The 19966-nt window shown below is 41.3% G+C and overlaps 1 protein-coding gene across 1 annotated transcript; it reads right to left on the bottom strand.

Annotated features, from left to right (window-relative positions):
• Window positions 1-2965: 2965 nt before the first annotated feature.
• On the bottom strand, window positions 2966-19882 carry LOC140924250 (uncharacterized). The gene is made up of 10 exons (XM_073374279.1): window positions 19693-19882; window positions 15635-15967; window positions 13860-14760; window positions 13137-13304; window positions 11917-12372; window positions 11023-11217; window positions 10193-10345; window positions 9414-9533; window positions 5445-6483; window positions 2966-3727 (listed from the first exon to the last, which is right to left on the bottom strand). The coding sequence occupies exons 1-10, from the start codon at window positions 19774-19776 to the stop codon at window positions 3091-3093; spliced, it is 4086 nt and encodes a 1361-aa protein (XP_073230380.1). The 5' UTR covers window positions 19777-19882; the 3' UTR covers window positions 2966-3090.
• Window positions 19883-19966: the final 84 nt, after the last annotated feature.

Below are 19966 nucleotides of genomic sequence, written 5' to 3'. Positions count from 1 at the left end.
AGGGGTTGGAATATCTCTTACTTTAACCTCACCTGCTCATACGGCCCAGGTAGTTGTCATGCACACTGCAGCTACAATGGACACAGAACTCACGTGAAGTACCTAAAAAACAAGTAAAAAATACATTGAAAAACTGTCTTGTTTCTCAACCCCACAAGAAACATCAAAGTTTTAAACCCTTTTTACGGTTCATTAAGCACTTTTTCAATTGTGCGCTTCCCTTTTAACAGATTGACTTGAATCCGTACAAAATCCGAAACGTTTCAGCGAACATCGACTTCGATCGACTCCGCCATGTTTGCTTTTGGTTCCCAGTCCGGCTAGTAAGCCGCCAAAAAACGTCGGTTACACGGGCAAGATTTTTCCTACAAAAAGTCATCTTGTCGTTTGCAAAAGGCTTTTATGAAGTCCTCCATGGACACAACCGGACTGCAAAGTGGAAAGGCAACGAAGGCTACTTATGCTTGTTGCTTCTGCATTAAACGGTTTATATAATACTGTCGGTATTGACCGGGAGTGAAGACTCAGGGGTGAATGCATTGAAACAACACCGACAATATAAATATTAAAGGTTACCTGACATATTCTCTTCGTTCCTTAAAAAAACTTTTCGTCGGACATGACAAGTTACAGTCACAAATGTGCATTTGCGCGGTGCGCGAATCCTCGCTTGGAAAAGTCAGCGGATTTTTAAAAATTCATGTATGGTTACATAAAATGGCCTCCTCCCTGTGAAATGGTGTAACTAGCGACTGTAGTAGCGCAGTTTTCTTATGGTCCTATCTTCTCAATAAAGAGGACACCTGATTGTTGATTGAAAGTTTTGTTCCGGTCTACCCACAACGGATATTAATACCTAACCGGTGCCAAATCATGGCCGTCCTAGGGAATTGGCAGAATTCGAAAGCCACGATAAAGGAAGGAAGCATCTGTTTATTTAACAACGATCTGCTAAGCGATGTCAGCTTCGTTATTGCAGCGTCGAGCCACAGACTTGATGTGTCTATCTCAACAGGTCCAAGGGGGGCTGCTGTATCCGCCCCCCGCCCCCCCCCCCCCCCCCCCCACCCGCTACCTAAAACTCTGTACTTGTTATTTTTTCTAGGGCCCAGAGAAAAAAATCCTGATGATTGAGAAGTCAAGATGATGTAGGTTCCCCTGTATGTAAAATTTGACGCTCTTAATATTTTGAAGCATATAAGCTTTTACGTAAACGTAGTTTCTCTTTTTCTGTTGGTGTATCGGGCCTTAACTGTTATGCATATTGATAAGTTGGAACGTTTGATTTCAAGACTTCACAGTACTTCCTGAAGATATTATATTAATCTTAGTAAAGCACTCATTTCCAACAATCTTGCTAATGTTCAGTAATGGCCGTGAATTTTTATAATTATGCGACATCTTTTTGCATAATTTTCTTGTTAACCATTTCGACTGATGTGTGATGCAATAAAAAACTATCCTTCCTCAGAAGGGACTTTGCAGACTACAATCTTAATGTGTCAAAAACCAGTACCAGTGATGCCAACTCTCCCGCTTTTGGCGGGAGACTTACGTTTTTTTGCCTCGTCTCCCGCTCTCCCGCTTTGGTACATAAATCTCCCGCTTTTTACGCCCACTATAAATATCGGATTCTTAGTAAAAAATAAAACAGACTTAGTTTGAGATTTAGCCCATTTTTAGCTCAAAACTTGAACTTTTCTCATTCGCAGTACGGTTTCTGGGGCATTTTTGCACGTATGTAGTCATTCCGGCGGGGGAGGGGGGGGGGAGGGGGGGGGGAGGGTAGTGAAAAAAAGATAGCCTCCCGATTTTAGGTCTCCAGAGGTTGGCATCTCTGCAGTACATCATTATGTTTGTAGGCAGCCTCTACTGTAAGAGGCACAAGGAAATCAAAGGTGCCTACTTACTGAAATCAAAGTATGAATAAAAAAGACAACTGTTGGGTCACTAAACTCTTCTCATTACACACCTTTTCTTGTGCAGCATTGAACCTGCTTGGAGCAATAGGGTCTCCCATCAACACACAACATTACAAAAAATAGCCATGTGCAAAGGATCTATTTTTGGTTGTCATGTATTCCAACAAACCAATCTGTTTTGTTTCCTGCACCCTTTAACCGTTTCTGTTTTCCCCTAAAAATCGTTTCCAACTTTTTTTCGTCAACATCAAAACGTCCGTTGTGTCCCCTAGACTGCTGAGGCCAATCTTGACCCAGCTGGTTTTTCTAATACGAATTAAGGGAAAATAAGGGGCGCTTTCCATTCAACCCCAAATTCCGGAAATTTCGGTTGGTACATCAAATGGAACGGATCATTTCGGTTTGGTCTGACCAGGATATTCGGGACCAGATTTAAAGGTGGTCCACTTTGATCGGTCTGGTCATATTGGTCGGTCAGTCGCACCGAAATGTCCCTTTCCATTTCACAAAATTGTTGTCCCCGGTACCACTCTTTTGGATCGTGCTTACAAGAATAACAAATCACGCGGTGGCTTGGGTCGGGTCTGAGCAACCGCAATGTACCGTTCCGTTCGGCACGTGAAATTTCCGAAATTTCAAACCGGAATTTTTGTTGAATGGAAATCGCCCAAGGAGTTGGTTTCTTTCCCCTTCTTCCTCCACCTCTGCACCTTCTATGACATAAATTATAGTCAATGCCCAGTGAAGCAAAAAGTAGAAGAGCTGCAGAAAGCTGCAGTGGTGGAGAGAAGAGAAGAAGGTAGAAGTTGAAGTCAAAATACAACTTTTGTCCAAACTACCGCGAAATTTAGGCATCTATAAAGCTATAGTTTGGAATCTGGAAAAAAAAATCCAGCCAAGATCTGAACCAGCAAACGTTTGGGTAGGTTTGTGCAATTTGGGAAGACGGAGACCAGAAAAAGGCACCACTGAGTTCAAACAGTGCACTTTGTAAGATTTCCAAGGTGAGTGGGTTAACAAGTTAATAAAGTTACGTCTGAAAATTCAAAAACACTTCATCTTGTTTTCACTTATCAGTCTTAAAATATGTACAAATAAATCTTCTTTTCTGTCGCATAATCTCTGAGACGTAAAATTCAAATAAAATAAATAACCAATTTACAATCTGTTAATCTTCTATATTCTCGTCTTCTTCCAAAATAGTTGCAGGAATTTTCTCCTTCACAGATGAAAGAATATCACGCACAGGAGAACCAGTTCGCGGTGTCAAGTGGTTTAACTCATTCCAAGGAAGAAGATCAAAATACGAAAACGTAAAAGCTCTGGTTAATCTCTGGGATAATGAAAAATAATGGCTTTCTTTTAATATTCCTGCTATAAATAAATGTCTCTGTAGCTGTTTTTGCCGAAGCAAGGCCAGCGCTTCTTCCCTCCGTCTTTTTTCTTCTTCTCGTAATTGCCTCTCCTCTTCTTCTATTCGCTTCTGTTCCTCGAGTCTTCTTCGTAACTCTTCCTCCTCGCGACGCAATTTCTCCAGGAAGGCGATTCTCTCAGACTCTTCCATGGCCTTGATTCTTTCCTCTTCTTCTCTAAGTCTCGCTGCCTCCAGCTCAGCTTCAATCTTCTCTTGCTCTCGTCGTAACTCTTCCTCTAGTTTTCTCTGCGCTAGCACTTGTTGCTGTCGTCTCTTCCACTCCTCGCGTGCGCGCCGTTCCTTCTCAGCTTTAATCTTCGCTTGTCGCTCACGCTCCAGTTCTTCCTCGTGTTCACGCTGGTTTGCTTCATCTTTCTCTTGCCGTCTTAGTCTACAGAAGATAAATACAGAGTTAAAGGAGCTGCGTCACGAAATTCAGCAAAATTAGAAAATTGCAAAATGCCTGTTAAATTAAGAGAAACAAAAATAACCGCTTAAAACTTTAAAGGCAGGTTGAAATAACATAACAGAAACAACAGATGCCACGGATGGGCAAAACTGAAGAAGATTGAAACGGATTGAAATTAGGATTTTTGACAACTGTTCAGCCTAACAGTTTTTCAAAGTTGATCCCTGCTGCTTGCATCTTCAAAAATAATGCTCAGGAGACATATTTGTTTGTCTTGGATCTCTGATTTTGTCATTTAATTTCTTTGCTTACTTTAAGTTCCATAGCGATTGACGGCGAGTAATTGCAAAATTAAACAAAATGAACTGGACTGCCGTGACACAGCCCCTTTAAACACGATCAAGCCGCATTAAGCGCCATTCCCCATTGAGCGGACAGGTACTAATAGCCCGATATTATCAGAATATTACTGAATTGCTGAGAGCCATTTTTTTAAAAGGCCAACAACAACCAACTAATATTTTACTATGATCTTAACAAAAATATCTCAGCTTTTTAGCTTTTCCGTTTCAGAGCACTGCTGACTGAGTCTCTTACAATATTCCCAGGCTATTCAGAATATTTTCCCGAATTGGACTGAATTTAACGCAGTCTTCACGACAGGCGTTATTTTGACTGATCTTACAGCGGGACGGTGGAACGCGAGGCGGTGCTCGCCTCTCACACTTAGGGGCCGACCATTTAACTCTTGAGGGGGGGGGGGGGGTGATTTTGAAAAAAAATTCCTGCAAGCGCTTGTCCGAAGAAAAAAATTGCATGCAGCACAAATGTAATAGAAAGCTTATGGGGAAAAAAAGGGACAAAAGTATCCTGTCCACCAGATTGCTAGGAATAAAGATTCTTGATGACCAGAAATCCCCCCCCCCCCCCCTTCAAGAGTTAAATGGTCGGCCCCTTAGCACTTGACACGTCGGTTCATGACGAACGACAACAATGACCACGTGATCATTTTCCAACGCCAACTGATAGCAATTATGCGAGGAGAGGAGTTCACCCGGCGTCAAGGAGAACTGTACTTTTCTATAGTTCTCGGATACATTAATTATCGTATGTCCACCTATGCCGTTTGCCGTAAATGGGTAGTTTCTTGATGTTGCGGATCGGTGGAATCACCAAGTGACGTAATACAAAAGATAAACACAGAACAATACCTACACCGCTTTACGGTCAATTTCGCCCCGGTTACTTAGCGCCTATTAACCGGGGCGAAATGACCGGCTACCTCAACACCACAACACAAAAGTGAACCAACAAAGGTTTCTGAAACACCAAGAAACGCTGTTTCTACCCCTCCTCTCGTAACAGAGGAGAAGGTTCGAGGTTTGCGTACGTACTATAACCCATCATTAACTAGTAACTTGTGAAGCAAACATGGGTCCAACATAGTGCGCTTTATTGAGCCAATACGTATTATAACCCATCATTACCTAGTAACTTGTGAAACAAACATGGGTCCAACATAGTGCGCTTTATTGAGCCAATACGTACTATAACCCATCGTCACCTAGTAACTTGTGAAGCAAACATGGGTCCAATATAGTGCGCTTTATTGAGCCAATACGTACTATAACCCATCATCACCTAGTAACTTGTGAAGCAAACATGAGTCCACAAAGTATGCTTTATTAAGCTTCCTTACCTTCGTTCTTCCTCTCTCCTCTTCATTTCTTCCTCTGCCTCAAGCCTCAGTTGTTCTAATCTGGCTTCCTCTTCCAAAGCGCGCTTCTTTGCCTCTTCTCTCTCCTTTCTCTTACGTTCTACCTCTTGGCGCCTTCTTTCTGCAGCAGCAGCTCGCTCAGCTGCCCTCCTGGCAGCTCTAGACTCCTGAGCGGGCTTTTGCACCTCTTCTACAGAAGGTTGCTTTTCTTCGGGTTCCGACGGCACAGGCTCCGGCTCGGGTGGTTTTGGAACAATTCGCGGGAGCTCGGGGACTAATGTTTCGCTGGTTTCAGTGGGTTCATCAACCTTGCCATCCTTTAACTCATCAGAGGCTTTTGAAGATATTCTGGCTGAGGTATCTCTTGAAACACCAGAAGACGCAAGAGTTCTGTCTGAAGCTTCAGGCTCACGCTCACCGGTTTCCGAATCGATCCGAATAACTTCGGCTTTTTCCTCCATCGTTAAATCCTCGGCAACCTTCTCACCAACTTCCTCTGTTTTCTCCAGCTCTTCCTTCTTCGGTGCTTCTGATTTCCTCTTTGTAGTTTTGGTGGTTTTAGCTTGCTTTGTCCCTTGCTTTGCTGGTTTCTTCCCGCCCTTTTTCTTAGGCGCAGCTGGTTTCTTTGCCGGAGTCGTTTTCGCTTTTCCCTTGGGTTGTCCTGGTGGCTTTTTGTTTTCAAGACCAGCTGGCGGCTTGGAAGCCGCCGGCCGTGGAAATTTAAACGGCTGTTGGTCCTTCTTTGGTGATGAAACCGCCATTCTCGATTTGGCTTCAATCAGCGCATAGTCTGGTTTTACTTCACTGACAACAGCATTTAAAGCTGTTTTAAAGTTTCCGTCGTCATCGTCCGATTCCTCGTCCTCGATTTCATCAGCCTGCATTTGTTTAAGACTGGGCTCTTTCAATGCATAACTAAAAACATCAGCTTGTATATCAGCATTAGAGATTCTCTCCCAGGGAATAGATTGAGCTGCGCCGGACGAAGCCGAGCCTTTGGTTGAAATGGAACCTTTCCTGGCTGAAAGGAACGGAAAGACCTACATTAGATCTGGGTCACCACTAGGTCACCTGATACAGGGTTGTAAAAAAGCGCCGGTAACCGGCACTATCACCGGCTACTTTAAGGTTATTGCTGCCTGTAAATTATTGGAAAGAGGCGACAAAAATGGACGATTAAAAAAAAAAGAGAAATAAATTGTTTTAATCATGACCTAATTGTTGTTTATTGTGAAGCACCTTATCAAGCTGGGAAACACATATCCCTAGTGATATGTCTTCCCCGACCATGGAAACACGTATCTCCACTGATATGTGTTACCCTACCTAGGACACACATACCCCTGGTGATATCTGTTGCCCTACCCAGCAATACGTATTCCTAGCGATTTGTGTTCCCCTAACTAGAAAACACATATCCCTAGCTATAGGTGTTCCCATACTCAGAATACACATATCCCTGGTGATGTGTGTTGCCCTACCCAGGAACACGCACTACTACTGACATGTGTTCCCCTACCTGGGAAACACATATTCCTAGTGATATGTGTTCCCCCACTTAGGAAACACATATCCCTAGTGATATGAGTTCCCCCACCTGGGAAACACATATCCCTAGTGATGTGTGTATCAACACATGGGAAACACATACCCCTAGTGATATGTGTTCCCCCACCTGGGTAACACATATCCCTAGTGATATGTGTTTCCCCACATGGGAAACACATATCCCTAGTGATATGTGTTCCCCCACATGGAAAACACATATCCCTAGTGATATGTGTTCTCCCAGATGGGAAACACATATCCCTAGTGATATGAGTTCCCCCACATGAGAAAAACATACCCCTAGTGATATGTGTTCCCCCACCTAGGAAACACATATCCGTAGTGATATGTGTTCCCCCACATGGGAAACACATATCCCTAGCAATATGTGTTCTCCCAGATGGGAAACACATATCCCTAGTGATGTGTTCCCCCAGATGGGAAACACATATCCCTAGTGATATGTGTTCCCTCACACTGGAACCACATATCCCTAGTGATAGGTGTTCCTCCACCTAAAAAAAAAAAAAACCCTAGTGACATGTGTTCCCCCACCTGGGAAACACATATCCCTAGTGATATGTGTTTCCCCACCTGGGAAACACATATCCCTAGTGATATGTCTTCCCCCACCTGGGGAACACATATCACTAGGGAAACACATATCCCTGGTGATATGTGTTCCCCCACCTAGGAAACACATATCCCTAGTGATATGTGTTCCCCCACATAGGAAACACATATCCCTAGCGATATGTGTTCCCCCACATGGGAAACACATATCCCTAGTGATATGTGTTCCCCCACCTGGGTAACACATATCCCTAGTGATATGTGTTTCCCCACATGGGAAACACATATCCCTAGTGATATGTGTTCCCCCACATGGAAAACACATATCCCTAGTGATATGTGTTCTCCCAGATGGGAAACACATATCCCTAGTGATATGAGTTCCCCCACATGAGAAAAACATACCCCTAGTGATATGTGTTCCCCCACCTAGGAAACACATATCCATAGTGATATGTGTTCCCCCACCTGGGAAACACATATCCCTAGTGATATGTGTTCCCCCACCTGGGAAACACATATCCCTAGTGATATGTGTTCCCCCACCTGGGAAACACATATCCCTAGTGATATGTGTTTCCCCACCTGGGAAACACATATCCCTAGTGATATGTGTTCCCCCACCTAGGAAACACAAATCCCTAGTGATATGTGTTCCCCCAGATGGGAAACACATATCCCTAGCGATATGTGTTCCACCACATGGGGAAACACATATCCCTAGTGATATGTGTTCCCCCACATGGGGAAACACATATCCCTAGTGATATGTGTTCCCCCACTGGGGAAACACATATCCCTAGTGATATGTGTGCCCCCACATGGGAAACATATATCCCTAGTGATATGTGTTCCCCCACATGGGAAACACATATCCCTAGCGATATGTGTTCCCCCATATGGGAAACACATATCCCTAGTGATATGTGTTTCCCCACCTGGGAAACACATATCCCTAGTGATATGTGTTCCCCAACCTAGGAAACACATATCCCTAGTGATATGTGTTCCTTCACCTGGGAAACACATATCCCTAGTAATATGTGTTCCCCCACCTGGGAAACACATATCCCTAGTGATATGTGTTTCCCCACCTGGGAAACACATATCCCTAGCGATATGTGTTCCCCCACCTCGAAAAAACATATCCCTAGTGATATGTGTTCCCCCAGATGGGAAACACATATCCCTAGTGATATGTGTTCCCTCACCTATGATATGTGTTTCCCCACCTGGGAAACACATATCCCTAGTGATATGTGTTCCCCCATAAGGGAAACACATATTCCTAGTGCCCCGCCGGGAAACACATGCCAGCTACTTTCTTTTATTCTCGTGTTACTTAAAATGTTTTTGACAGCCCTGACCTGGTATCAAAATTTTAATTCTCATCTGTTGCCTTTAGGTATTTCCCATAGAAGCGGTGATGATAAGTTGTTTAAGCATGAATTAAATTCATCTTGTGGGAACACTTTCTTAATTCTCGATGACTATCGTGTTTTATTAAGCACGAGCATTACAAGGAGAAATTCAATTTTGATTACTCTTACGGTTTAAAGAGTTAAGACCTTTAAGGTGGCTAACAGTAAATGACCTGCAAAATGCCCAGGAAGTGTATTAAATAGTGCGACTTTAAAGCATAGGCCTGGGAAATTTTGACGAAAACGCTGTTTGAATCTACTCGAGCCACTTCTGGTCTTTGTCTGGCCAAAAAAGCAAAAGTGCCCTAAACTTTGTTTACAAGTAGAGGACTATGCTGGCCTTTGTTTTGACCCTTAACTAAAGTTCTTGATAGTTCTCCAACTATTGAAAGTAGCAAAAAAAACTCACGTTGTTCACGGCGCGCATGTCCACTAGATATTCCACTCGGTGGGTGTGCTCGGCCAGACTTCCTGAATCTTTCTGGAAGAGGTGGCAAGTTTTTCAAGGTCTCAATTTCCGGGACCTCACCTGAATCATTGCAAGAGAGAAACGGTTTTAAAAAATCATCCTTTTTAAGTATCAATCACATGGTTTACAGAACTCTGGGATCCTAATGTCATCTGGAATCGTAAGACCATCTCCACAGTTTCCTGAACTCTCTAATAATGTCATTGTGTCTTTGACTTGAGTATCAGACATTTCTGTTGGGGGGGGGGGGGGGCGGGGGGGGAGAAAATGGAAGAGAGAAGCGAAGGTAAAAGAACTTGACTTTCGAAAAAGTCCTTTGTCCTATTTAATATTGCCCGCGAAGGCCTCTTGCGACTTAGTTACTCGCTTGGCTGTCTTGCGGCCTAAAACGCTCCTCCCACTCACTCTCTGCTGTGAAAGTGAAACTACAAAGGTCGACTTGTGACAAGTCTGGCGGAGAGCGAGTGGAGAGGGAGAAACACTCTTTACCCCACCCTCATAATCATCTCTCCCCAGCTAACCCCTAAGGAAGACCTGATGCTCCTGTTCCACTTTCTTATGGAGAACATGACTTATGTCTATTGCTGGCCTGCAAGAAGGCTGCCTGGGGGTTCTAGGAGCGGGAACCTTCCCCTGCCCCCATAGTTCCTTTAGGAGCTTACTTGCAGGTTATTTTATTGCCTGATCCTTTCACACTAACACGTTGAAGTCACACTTACCTCCAGAAATCATTAAAGTTTTCCTGAGGGCTGCTACCGATGGACCCGCCGATCGGCTCACTTTTCTGTGCCTTGTGGGACGGATTGGTACACCTTGAGTTGTCACGCCTGGCATGGGAGGTCTTTGTTGGCCGGCCGAGCTGACACGTGCATCTACAAGTACATTACAGAACATAAGTGAGAATTTTGTCTAAGACAATATAGCCATATCATCACGTAGGGGAACACTTATCACTAGGGATACATGTTCCTTACCCGGGAAACACATTCCACTACTACTCAGGAAACACACATCCCTAGTGAAATGTGTTTCCCCTACCCGGGAACATATATCCCTAGTGATATGTGCACTAGGAATTGTTACTGGGTAGGGAAAACACATTCTACTACAGAAACACATATCAGGAGTGGTATGTGTTTCCCAGGTAGGGGAACACATATCACTGGGGATATGTGTTTCCCTGGTAGGGGAACACATATCACTAGTGATATGTGTATTCCGGGAAGAGGAACTCATATCATTACGAATTACACCCCCATAAACTTAATTGTCCATTTTTCATTGAAGGAGGTTAAGCCCTCTCTCCCAATCGCAAAACTGATAAAACTTCTAAAATGTGATAACTTGTTTACATCACTACAACATTTTCACAAAAAGCTGTAGTAGATAGAATATTACAACAGTTACCGAAAAATGATACTGGTTCACACGTGCACACTTTGTTCTGAGAAAATTTTGTACTTGTAGTCGTCCTTGTCTTACAAATCTAAAGGTTTCTATTGAGCATAGTCCACAACACGGAGGTTGGTAAGCCTGTGATAAAGCATACCTGATTTAGGTGGACCCAGGAGGTAGGATAAACGATCAGCCCACATAGCAATTGCGGTCTTGACATCCTCCATGAACACCATGCCAGACTGTGGACGACTGAGGACTTTGTTTGCCACAGTCCGGACTTCGCCCTGCAGTTCCTCTAAGCTGATTGGAGGAGGGGGCTCTACCTCCCCCTCAGGATATTCCACACCTGAAATACAATGAAAAAAAATTTCTGGTAAGCTGCCCACATATCCCTCCCGTTATCTAAAGTTAACGCTAGTTTCTCACTTAAGGTGGATTTCAACTGCCGCAAAATTCTTATGCGCGTTGGCATGTGCATGTTACCTGCGTAAATAAAATTAATAGAAGCATTGTGTGGAAGGTGGCATGTAATCATGTAAGTTGAACCTTGATAAACTGTTACGTTTACTCACACCCCTTTATCTACCGCCCCTTCAGGGCTCAAAAAGAACTTGAATTCCAGTTTGTCCTTTGGGCAAGTAGCTCCCTCATTTTGCTTGCCGTGGGCCACTTCTTGCTCGTCTTGGTTAATGATTTAGTTAGATCACTTGCTTAGACACTTGCTTATTGGGCAAGTGAGTTATAAAACTTACTTGCCAGCAAGAAAATGTACTTGTTCCGGATCCGGCCAACCGGACGTTACTTTTTTTGAGCCCAGCTCTTGTATATAATTACACACGTGTATTTTAGACGTGTACACGCATAAAGATTATGGGGCAACAATGGAAATCCACCCTTAAGGAAAAATGTTGGTTGAGGGTTCCAGTCGTTTGTCCTTGTGTCTTTTGGATGCTAAAAAAACAAATCAATTTAACACAAAAACATAAAAAGCTTTACTGATAAAATCATAACACTACAGAGTACTTTTAGACTAGAGCTATTGTACCTTTTTCCACGGCTACTCTGTCATCAGCTTGGGAAAGTTCCCCTTCATTTTCCTGTTTTTGAGTAGCATCAAGTTCTTCTCCATCAAGGCTAATGCCCTCATCTTCTTCAGCATATCCTATGTTCCGAGATGCACCAGTCTCTTCTTTTTCCACCAGCACAGTGTCACCTAAAGGTGCAACTAAATCTGCACCATTATCAAGTTTGCCACCTCCTCCTTCGGCAGAAGTTTCCTTCCTTTCTGTCATAGCAATCTCTGCACCAACCTCTTCCATATTTTTGTCCTGGTTTCCTTGCTTGCCATCACTGTGAAAGGTATCATCTGTAAGAACTATATCATCAAGAGCTATGACTGCATCATTCTGTAACACTTCTTGACCAGCTACAAACTCTTCACTCTCCGAATGAGCCTCTTCTTCATTTTTATCACCTTTGACAACGTCTGAAGGTTCGTCGGCTGTAATCACAAACACAAGAAGGTATCATCAGGGAGGGAAAAAGTAAATCACGTCTTGGATTTATATCAGATCTACCCTTGGACCGTGGTGTGGGATTTTCTTAAACACTATTCTGTATCTAAGGCTGAAGAGCCATGATATCAGCAGGGCTGTCACTAAAATTTTTTCAAAGTTAAAAAGTTGCAAGGCACATCTAGTTAATATAGTAGGCAAGGAATAAAAAAAGCCAGGGAGTTCTGTCGGTTGTATTTTCCTTTTGCCTCCTATAAAAGTAACCAGTGGGGTCATGATCATAGTTATAAAGCCAGGGGAAATCTTGTTTTTTTTTCCTCACTTTTTTTGTTAGCGTACATCTAGCGTTTGAATTAATTTTTTTTTTCAAGGGCAAAATAAGCTTTTTAACGGCATCGTAATTGAAATTACAATTAATATTGTAAGTAACAACAGGGCGGTGCCTTGCATGGGGGTAGGGTCCTGTTTGCACTTGCCCTTTTGGTGATTCGCAATTATTTTTTAATAATTCTTGTAATAAATTATAATAAACTATTTCTTTAGTCATGTCTTGTTAATTTTTTTCATGATTGTAGTTTTGCCCCAATAAAGCATAAAAGAAAACAACAACAATTCCCACCCAGTGGTTCTTAGTGACAGCCCTGATCAGAGGTTAGTAGGGAATACACTGGCACCCAACAGAACTGCCCTCCCCCCACCCCAACCCCCTAGATCTCCCTTGACTTTCTGAATCTAACAAGGGAAATGGTACCTTCTTCACTGGAGTCCCTTTTAAGAGCCACTCTTTCATCTGAGTCTTCTGATACACTCTCATTAGCAGCTTGGTCAGATGCAGTAACATCGTTGTCATCTTTAACATTTGACACACTCTTACTTTCACTGTTAGCAGTTACTTCAGACCCGGCAATGACGTCCCCACCTTAACGACAAGGTTAAACTGTTATTGTAACAAAAATGTGACGACGATCTACTCTAATGCCTTCAAGGGTAATGTAATGGTAAAATAATGAAGATTCCAGGGGCGCTTACCAGTCAGACACACCATCTTGGTGGAAATGTAATGCGCATAAAGTTAAAACTAAAATTTGACTTAGTGGGAGAAAAACCCACTACAAAGTATATCAGATATGAAGCTTTTCCACAGTATGTCTACAAGTTATATTTCCCTGTGCATGCGTAATGTTGTATATAGTTCATAAATAATATTGGAATTGTAATATAGTATATTTTATTTTATTTTAACTTATTTTCTCAAAGATATTAGCTCTACAGCTACTCTGTAAATTTCAAGCATAAATAAAGTATCTGTATGTATGTATGCATATCAACATCAGTTGAACAAAATTAAAAGATTAGAAAAACTGCCTCGCCTCAAATCAAAACCATATCTTCTGAAGCTTTCCATTAGATTTTCCAACCAAAATTTCTGGTTTTCCCATTTAAATGGTAAGTTCTCCAGATGGTTTTTACTTACCCTGCAGATCTCTTTGGTCTAATGAAGGAATGCTTTTATCCAAGGAACTTAAGTCTAAGTGTATAGAACCTAGATCAACAACATCAGGTTCTTGTTTGGTGTCAGGGAAAGTGTCTTTTTGTTCATCACCTGATGCCAGCATCATTGTTCTGCCATTTTGAAGTTCCATAGGTGTTGTCGGTCTTGCCCCTGCAGATTGTATAGGGGGTAGGCGTGGTATGGAAGGAAAAGAGCCCGATTTAAGGCTCCCTCTGTGTTTGGCTTTACTCTTTGGTATGGTAACCATAGCAGCAGGTTCCTGTTCTACCCCTCCCCCCTCATCTGGGTAGTTTGTCACCCATCCCTGAAGGTCTGAGAGATCAGATTCTAAAGTTTTCTGAAGTAAAAGATGAGAAATCAGGTCCTCTTTCTGTTTAGCATTCAACAGTCCATACTGGTCTCTTCTTTGTGGCAGGAGTTCCACTTCAGGAAGGCGATTGCTCAATGATTCAGCTGGACTCAAAGCTCTTGAAGATGGAGCATATTCTTCTGTTTCACTATTTATAGATATCAGTGACGCAGCTCCAGTTGACATTCCATTCTTGTAAAAATGAAATGAGCTGTCAAACATTGAGCTTGATGGGGACACAGGAGGAAGAGACATTGTACTGTATGGCTGTGGTTTATCAGGAAATAGAGACCCCAAACCAACATCTTGGTGAAATGGTGCTCCTTTCGGATCAAAAGTCAGTAGTGTTGGATCCTTTATAGATCCTGTAGCAGTTAATCGATTCCATGTGTCTCCCTCCAGTGAATTTCCAAGAGATGCAATGTAACGTTTTGGTGAAAAGCCTGGTCTCACTGAATGGTCTTTGTAGCCACTGAGGCGTTTCTGAAGCAAAGCCAGAAAAAGGGGATCCCCCTGTTGAAAACAAAAGATACTTTACTAAAGAAGGTAATAAAAAAGGCCAGGGCTTTCCTCAATTTCCCTAGCATTATTTTCTATCTCCCTCAAACTCTCCTCTCTCCCCCCTCCCCCAATGACAGGATGCTAGAGCTGTAGTACATCATGGGGTTACCCCCCAGCTAGCACTACATTCACCAGTACCCTTTAATACACCTGGGTGGAGTGAGGCACTGTGAGAATACGAGAAAGAAGTGTCTCGCCCGAGAACAAAGCACAAGGATCCAGCTCAGGCAAGGGCTAGAACCAAGACCTCTCAATCTTGAGTTCAGCATGCTGAACATTAGATTACTCAATGCCTCCCACAATCTAGTTGAACCTCATCAACACTGCTGCTACTAGGCCATGAGAATTTGCTCACATAAAACCTTTCACTGCCACAGTACATGATGAGATCTGGTAAGTAAGGTGGTTCTAGCGATCCACAGATGTGACCTTCGAGTCTATGGACAAAATCCTGTTGTGTGACCACTTTCCTGTGGTACTGTTTATTATGCTGTACAAGATGGTTCGCACTTTTGAGTCTGTGGGTGAAATCCTAAGGTGTAACTATTCAAATGAAAGCTGCTGAGTGGTACTTTCCTGTGGAACTGTTTATTATGTTGTACAAGGTGTTTAGCCATTCATGCATAAATTTAGAGGAAACACAGTATTAACTAAAGATGCATGTAGATTGTAGCATACCACTGCTTCAAAAACCCCAGGAAATAAATTGTACCTAAACATCTGTGCATTCTTTTTTCCAGAATAAGGTCAAGAAGATGCACCCTAAGCCTTTCTGTGTAATCATTTTAAAGTACTTTAATCCAACACAGCATACTACCATACATACCCCATTCTTATAGTCCAAGATGGAGTTCCTCAAGTCACTGATTGTCTTTAACTTAAGAGACGATTGTTTCTTAATTCTGTGGCGCTTCTTTCTTGGTTTCGGAGAACCAGGCAGGAAAAAGTCCTCTGCGTATAAAAGTAATGCTCCTTTCCTTGTTGTGTAGGTCTTGGGTACATTTATAAACGATTGCTTAGTGTTATCTACCTTAGGTAATCTAAATAGCTTGTTCTCATATCTGGGTCCAGCCTGGTAATCTGACACCTCAATTTGTGGTGGTATTCTGTAATTTGATCCAATAGGGGGCAAATGGAGATCGTCCAAAGAAAAATACTCCTACATGAAAAAAAGATGCACTTTAAATCAGGCTTGCGTTATGTGAACTGTTATTGGTGTTGGCTCCTGCTATATCAGGGTTGACACTAAGATTTCAAGTTTCCAGGTATAAGGGTTTTGAACGTTGGACGGAGCATTAGGCCTGATCCACACTAGCGAATAAGCTCTTCATTGAGACAAATTTTCTGTCCTCACCAATGCTTAACAAATTCAGATGGTTTGTCGCACTTTTACAAATTATGTCTGAGACAGGAAAATCTTCAAAGGTGCCGTGGACAAAAGTTGTCCCATGGAAAAACGTATCAAAATTGACTAAATAAATCAAAATGTGTTTTTCTTGTCAATCGCTTGTTGTAAAGCCATTATTCTTTGCATACAATTTTTGGTTTAGATGTTTCACAGACAATTCCAAATTTGTCTGCCAGAGCAGATTGACCCTTATATATATATATATATATATATATACACCCGTTTTCAAAAAGGTTTTCATATAGAGAGATATATAGATAGATATATATACTTTTGTTTTCTTGCACGTGCGCCCGTGTGCATTTACACTTGTTATTGTCTAACTTGTGAAAAAACTTGGTTCAACAATAATTTTCCTTTTCGTCAGGTTCTTTGTTGCAATTTGTCAATTAAAAAAAATAATGCACGAATATTGCCTGCAATTCTCTTGATTTGCATTCTCTTGAAAATTAAAGAATGAGGAATTCGGTCACTTGTAGGTCATATCATTGTTGTCGTTACAGGATAAGGGGAAAAACGCAGATGAAATGAAAAAAAAAAGTGTTTTCGAAACCGCTGAGAAGGAAGATGTGACGGTGGATATCCATATTGGATATGTGGGAAGGAGCAACAATATATTATAGCAGTTGATTAAAACGGACCAAGACGTTGACTAGGTTCATAGAAGTAGATTTTATCATAACCATGATGAGCGGGTCATATATATTAATGTCTCACCTTTTTTCGTGTAAAATCGCGGCCTTTAAGGCAACGTCTTATTGAAGACAGAATAAACTCTCGGCCACAAATGCTTGCAAGTTAGTTTACAGTTTCTCTTAAGCACGCCCCTGGACAGGGCATTTTTTAATACACTCCATCAATAAAAATGCTTCGTCACTTGCTACAGATGCCATAGCATTTGGCCTACCAATTTGGTGACGCCGTATAACTCGTTGATCGGCTGCTTCGCGGGATGTTTTCCTCATTCCCAAAATCAGCTATATAATTCGCCATTGCAAGTTTGTATCGCGGGGGGGGGGCATGTATTTTTCTAAAAAAAAAAAAAAAAAAAAAGTGAAAACAACATTTCAAATTAGAACAAAAACCCCGACGACGAAAAAAATTATCGTTGAACCGAGTTTTTCACAAGTTGGGCAATAACAAGTGAAAAATACACACGGGCGCACGTGCAAGAGAACAAAAGTATCTATCTATCTATATATCTCTCTGTATGAAAACCTTTTTGAAAACGGGTGTATATATATATATATATATATATATATATATATATATATATATATATATATATATATATATATATATATATATATATATATATATATATATACACCCGTTTTCAAAAAGGTTTTCATACAGAGAGATATATAGATAGATAGATACTTTTGTTCTCTTGCACGTGCGCCCGAGTATATTTTTCACTTGTTATTGTCCAACTTGTGAAAAACTCGGTTCGACGATAAATTTCTTCGTCGTCGGGGTTTTTGTTCCAATTTGAAATGTCGTTTTATTTTTTTTTTTTTAGAAAAATACATGCCCTCCTGCGATACAAACTTGCAATGGCGAATTATATAGCTGATTTTGGGAATGAGGAAAACATCCTGCGAAGCAGCCGATCCGCGAGTTATACGGCGTCACCAAATTGGTAGGTCAAATGCCATGGCATCTGTAGCAAGTGACGAAGCATTTTTATTGATGGAGTGTATTAAAAAGTGCGCTGTCCATGGGCGTGCTTAAGAGAAACTGTAAACTAACTTGAAAGCATTTGTGGCCGAGAGTTTATTCCGTCTTCAATGAGACGTTGCCTTACAGGCCGCGATTTTACGCGAAAAAAGGTGAGACATTAATATATATGACCCGCTCATCATGGTTATGATAAAATCTACTTCTATGAACCTAGTCAACGTCTTGGTCCGTTTTAATCAACTGCTATAATATTGTTGCTCCTTCCCACATATCCAATATGGATATCCACCGTCACATCTTCCTTCTCAGCGGTTTCGAAAACACTTCTTTTTTTCATTTCATCTGCGTTTTTCCCCTTATCCTGTAACGACAACAATGATATGACCTGTAAGTGACCGAATTCCTCATTCTTTAATTTTCAAGAGAATGCAAATCAAGAGAATTGCAGACAATATTCGTGCATTATTTTTTTTAATTGACAAATTGCAACAAAGAACCTGACGAAAAGAAAAAATTATTGTTGAACCAAGTTTTTTCACAAGTTAGATAATAACAAGTGAAAATGCACACGGGCGCACGTGCAAGAAAACAAAAGCTATATCTATCTATATATCTCTCTATATGAAAACCTTTTTGAAAACGGGTGTATATATATATATATATATATATATATATATATGGCTCCCCAAGTAACCAGTGTTATGTTTTATAGCTTAATTAAAATCCAACATTGCATGCCGAGTTCACTATGATATAGTGCCTCATATTAAATTTATTCAAATTTCTTATACCGGCCTGATCAGCAACGAAATTGACACAGTTTTAATAAATCTGTCAAATTAAATTTACTAATGCGTCAAACTTCCCACGATTATTTGGCATGGACATAAAAAGTTGACATTTGCCGGTCAAACTCTGAGCACTGTCAAAGTTATCCACAGGGATTATTAACAGCTGTGATGGTTGAAAAAAGTTTAATCAAAACAACTTATGGAAATAAGCTTCAAAGATGATAAATTGACGAATCCGTCTTGAAGAAAAAAATTTTACCACGGCATTCTAATCATTTTGGAACAAGATAATCTTGAACACAAAAATGGAAGAATTATTGCTGGTATTAAAGTCTTAGAGCCTTTCATGTAAAAATAATTATACGTATTGTTTTGAGCTTTATGAAACTTTGCTGTTTGTTTACAATTTGTAAACTAAAGCACATTAGCATGCTTGGACAGTGCCAACTTGATTATTCCGACAAAATTCGCGTAGAGCTAACGAAAAGTTCGTGTTGTAATAATAATAATAGAACGATTTATTATTTTTGTAAGGTATTGTCTCTCCACAATAGAATGCCCGGCTCGACAGGAATCGCTGGTTTGCAATGACTTTATACGTACCGCGAAATCAAAAAGTCAATATAAAACACGCTGACCCCGCTATTGAAATTCGAACAACCCTTTAACAAAACTCGGTGTACTATACTCAATATTGAAGCTCGGAGAAGCTAGTGGCGGGATCTCTTACACGTTCGAACGAAAGAACCGCGATACATTGGAGTAAAACAGAAGCACGCGATAGAATGCGGGATTAACTCGGGATGAATCGAATCCTGCAAATGAGTTCTTGAAAGCCTTCGCGCTTCGAGCAACAGCTAACACAAAATCATTCTGAAAAGAAGTGTAAAATCAGACACTTCTTTTTGACCAGAATTTATACCAAGAAGAACACGAAAAATGACATGATGGGTTCGTCTGCTGCAAATTATACGAGTGCAAGACTGATGATCAGTTCGATACCTTTTGGTCCGCGATTTCTTGATAATCTTTCTTTGCTGTTCCATCGTAAGTCCCATATCCTTGACTAAGTAAGGAGAACATCATTTTAGCAGCTTTCTAACATCACACATCGCCAAGAAAATCGTTAATGGAAAGGAACTAATTGCCCTTCCTGATCACTGATTCTGTTGAGCAAGCGGTTGCCATAGGACGATGCACTACTCTATTTTATAAATAAATGACTTATTAATTTATTCTCCCAGACATCCATTGTTCATTTCAGCTCGTTCCGCCA

The sequence above is a fragment of the Porites lutea genome, chromosome 14, assembly GCF_958299795.1.
Source record: "Porites lutea chromosome 14, jaPorLute2.1, whole genome shotgun sequence".
Taxonomy (NCBI): Eukaryota; Metazoa; Cnidaria; class Anthozoa; order Scleractinia; family Poritidae; genus Porites; species Porites lutea.
Note: the sequence above shows the minus strand (reverse complement) of the source record. Positions and strands in the feature narration are given on the sequence as shown.

Coding starts and splice junctions, on each gene's coding strand:
- LOC140924250 (XM_073374279.1), bottom strand. CDS start 19,776: ATGATGTTCTCCTTACTTAGTCAAGGATATGGGACTTACGATGGAACA. Junction 13,305..13,859: donor AGACCAAAGAGATCTGCAGG/GTAAGTAAAAAC, acceptor CTTGTCGTTAAG/GTGGGGACGTCATTGCCGGG. Junction 3,728..5,444: donor AGGAGAGAGGAAGAACGAAG/GTAAGGAAGCTT, acceptor TATCTTCTGTAG/ACTAAGACGGCAAGAGAAAG.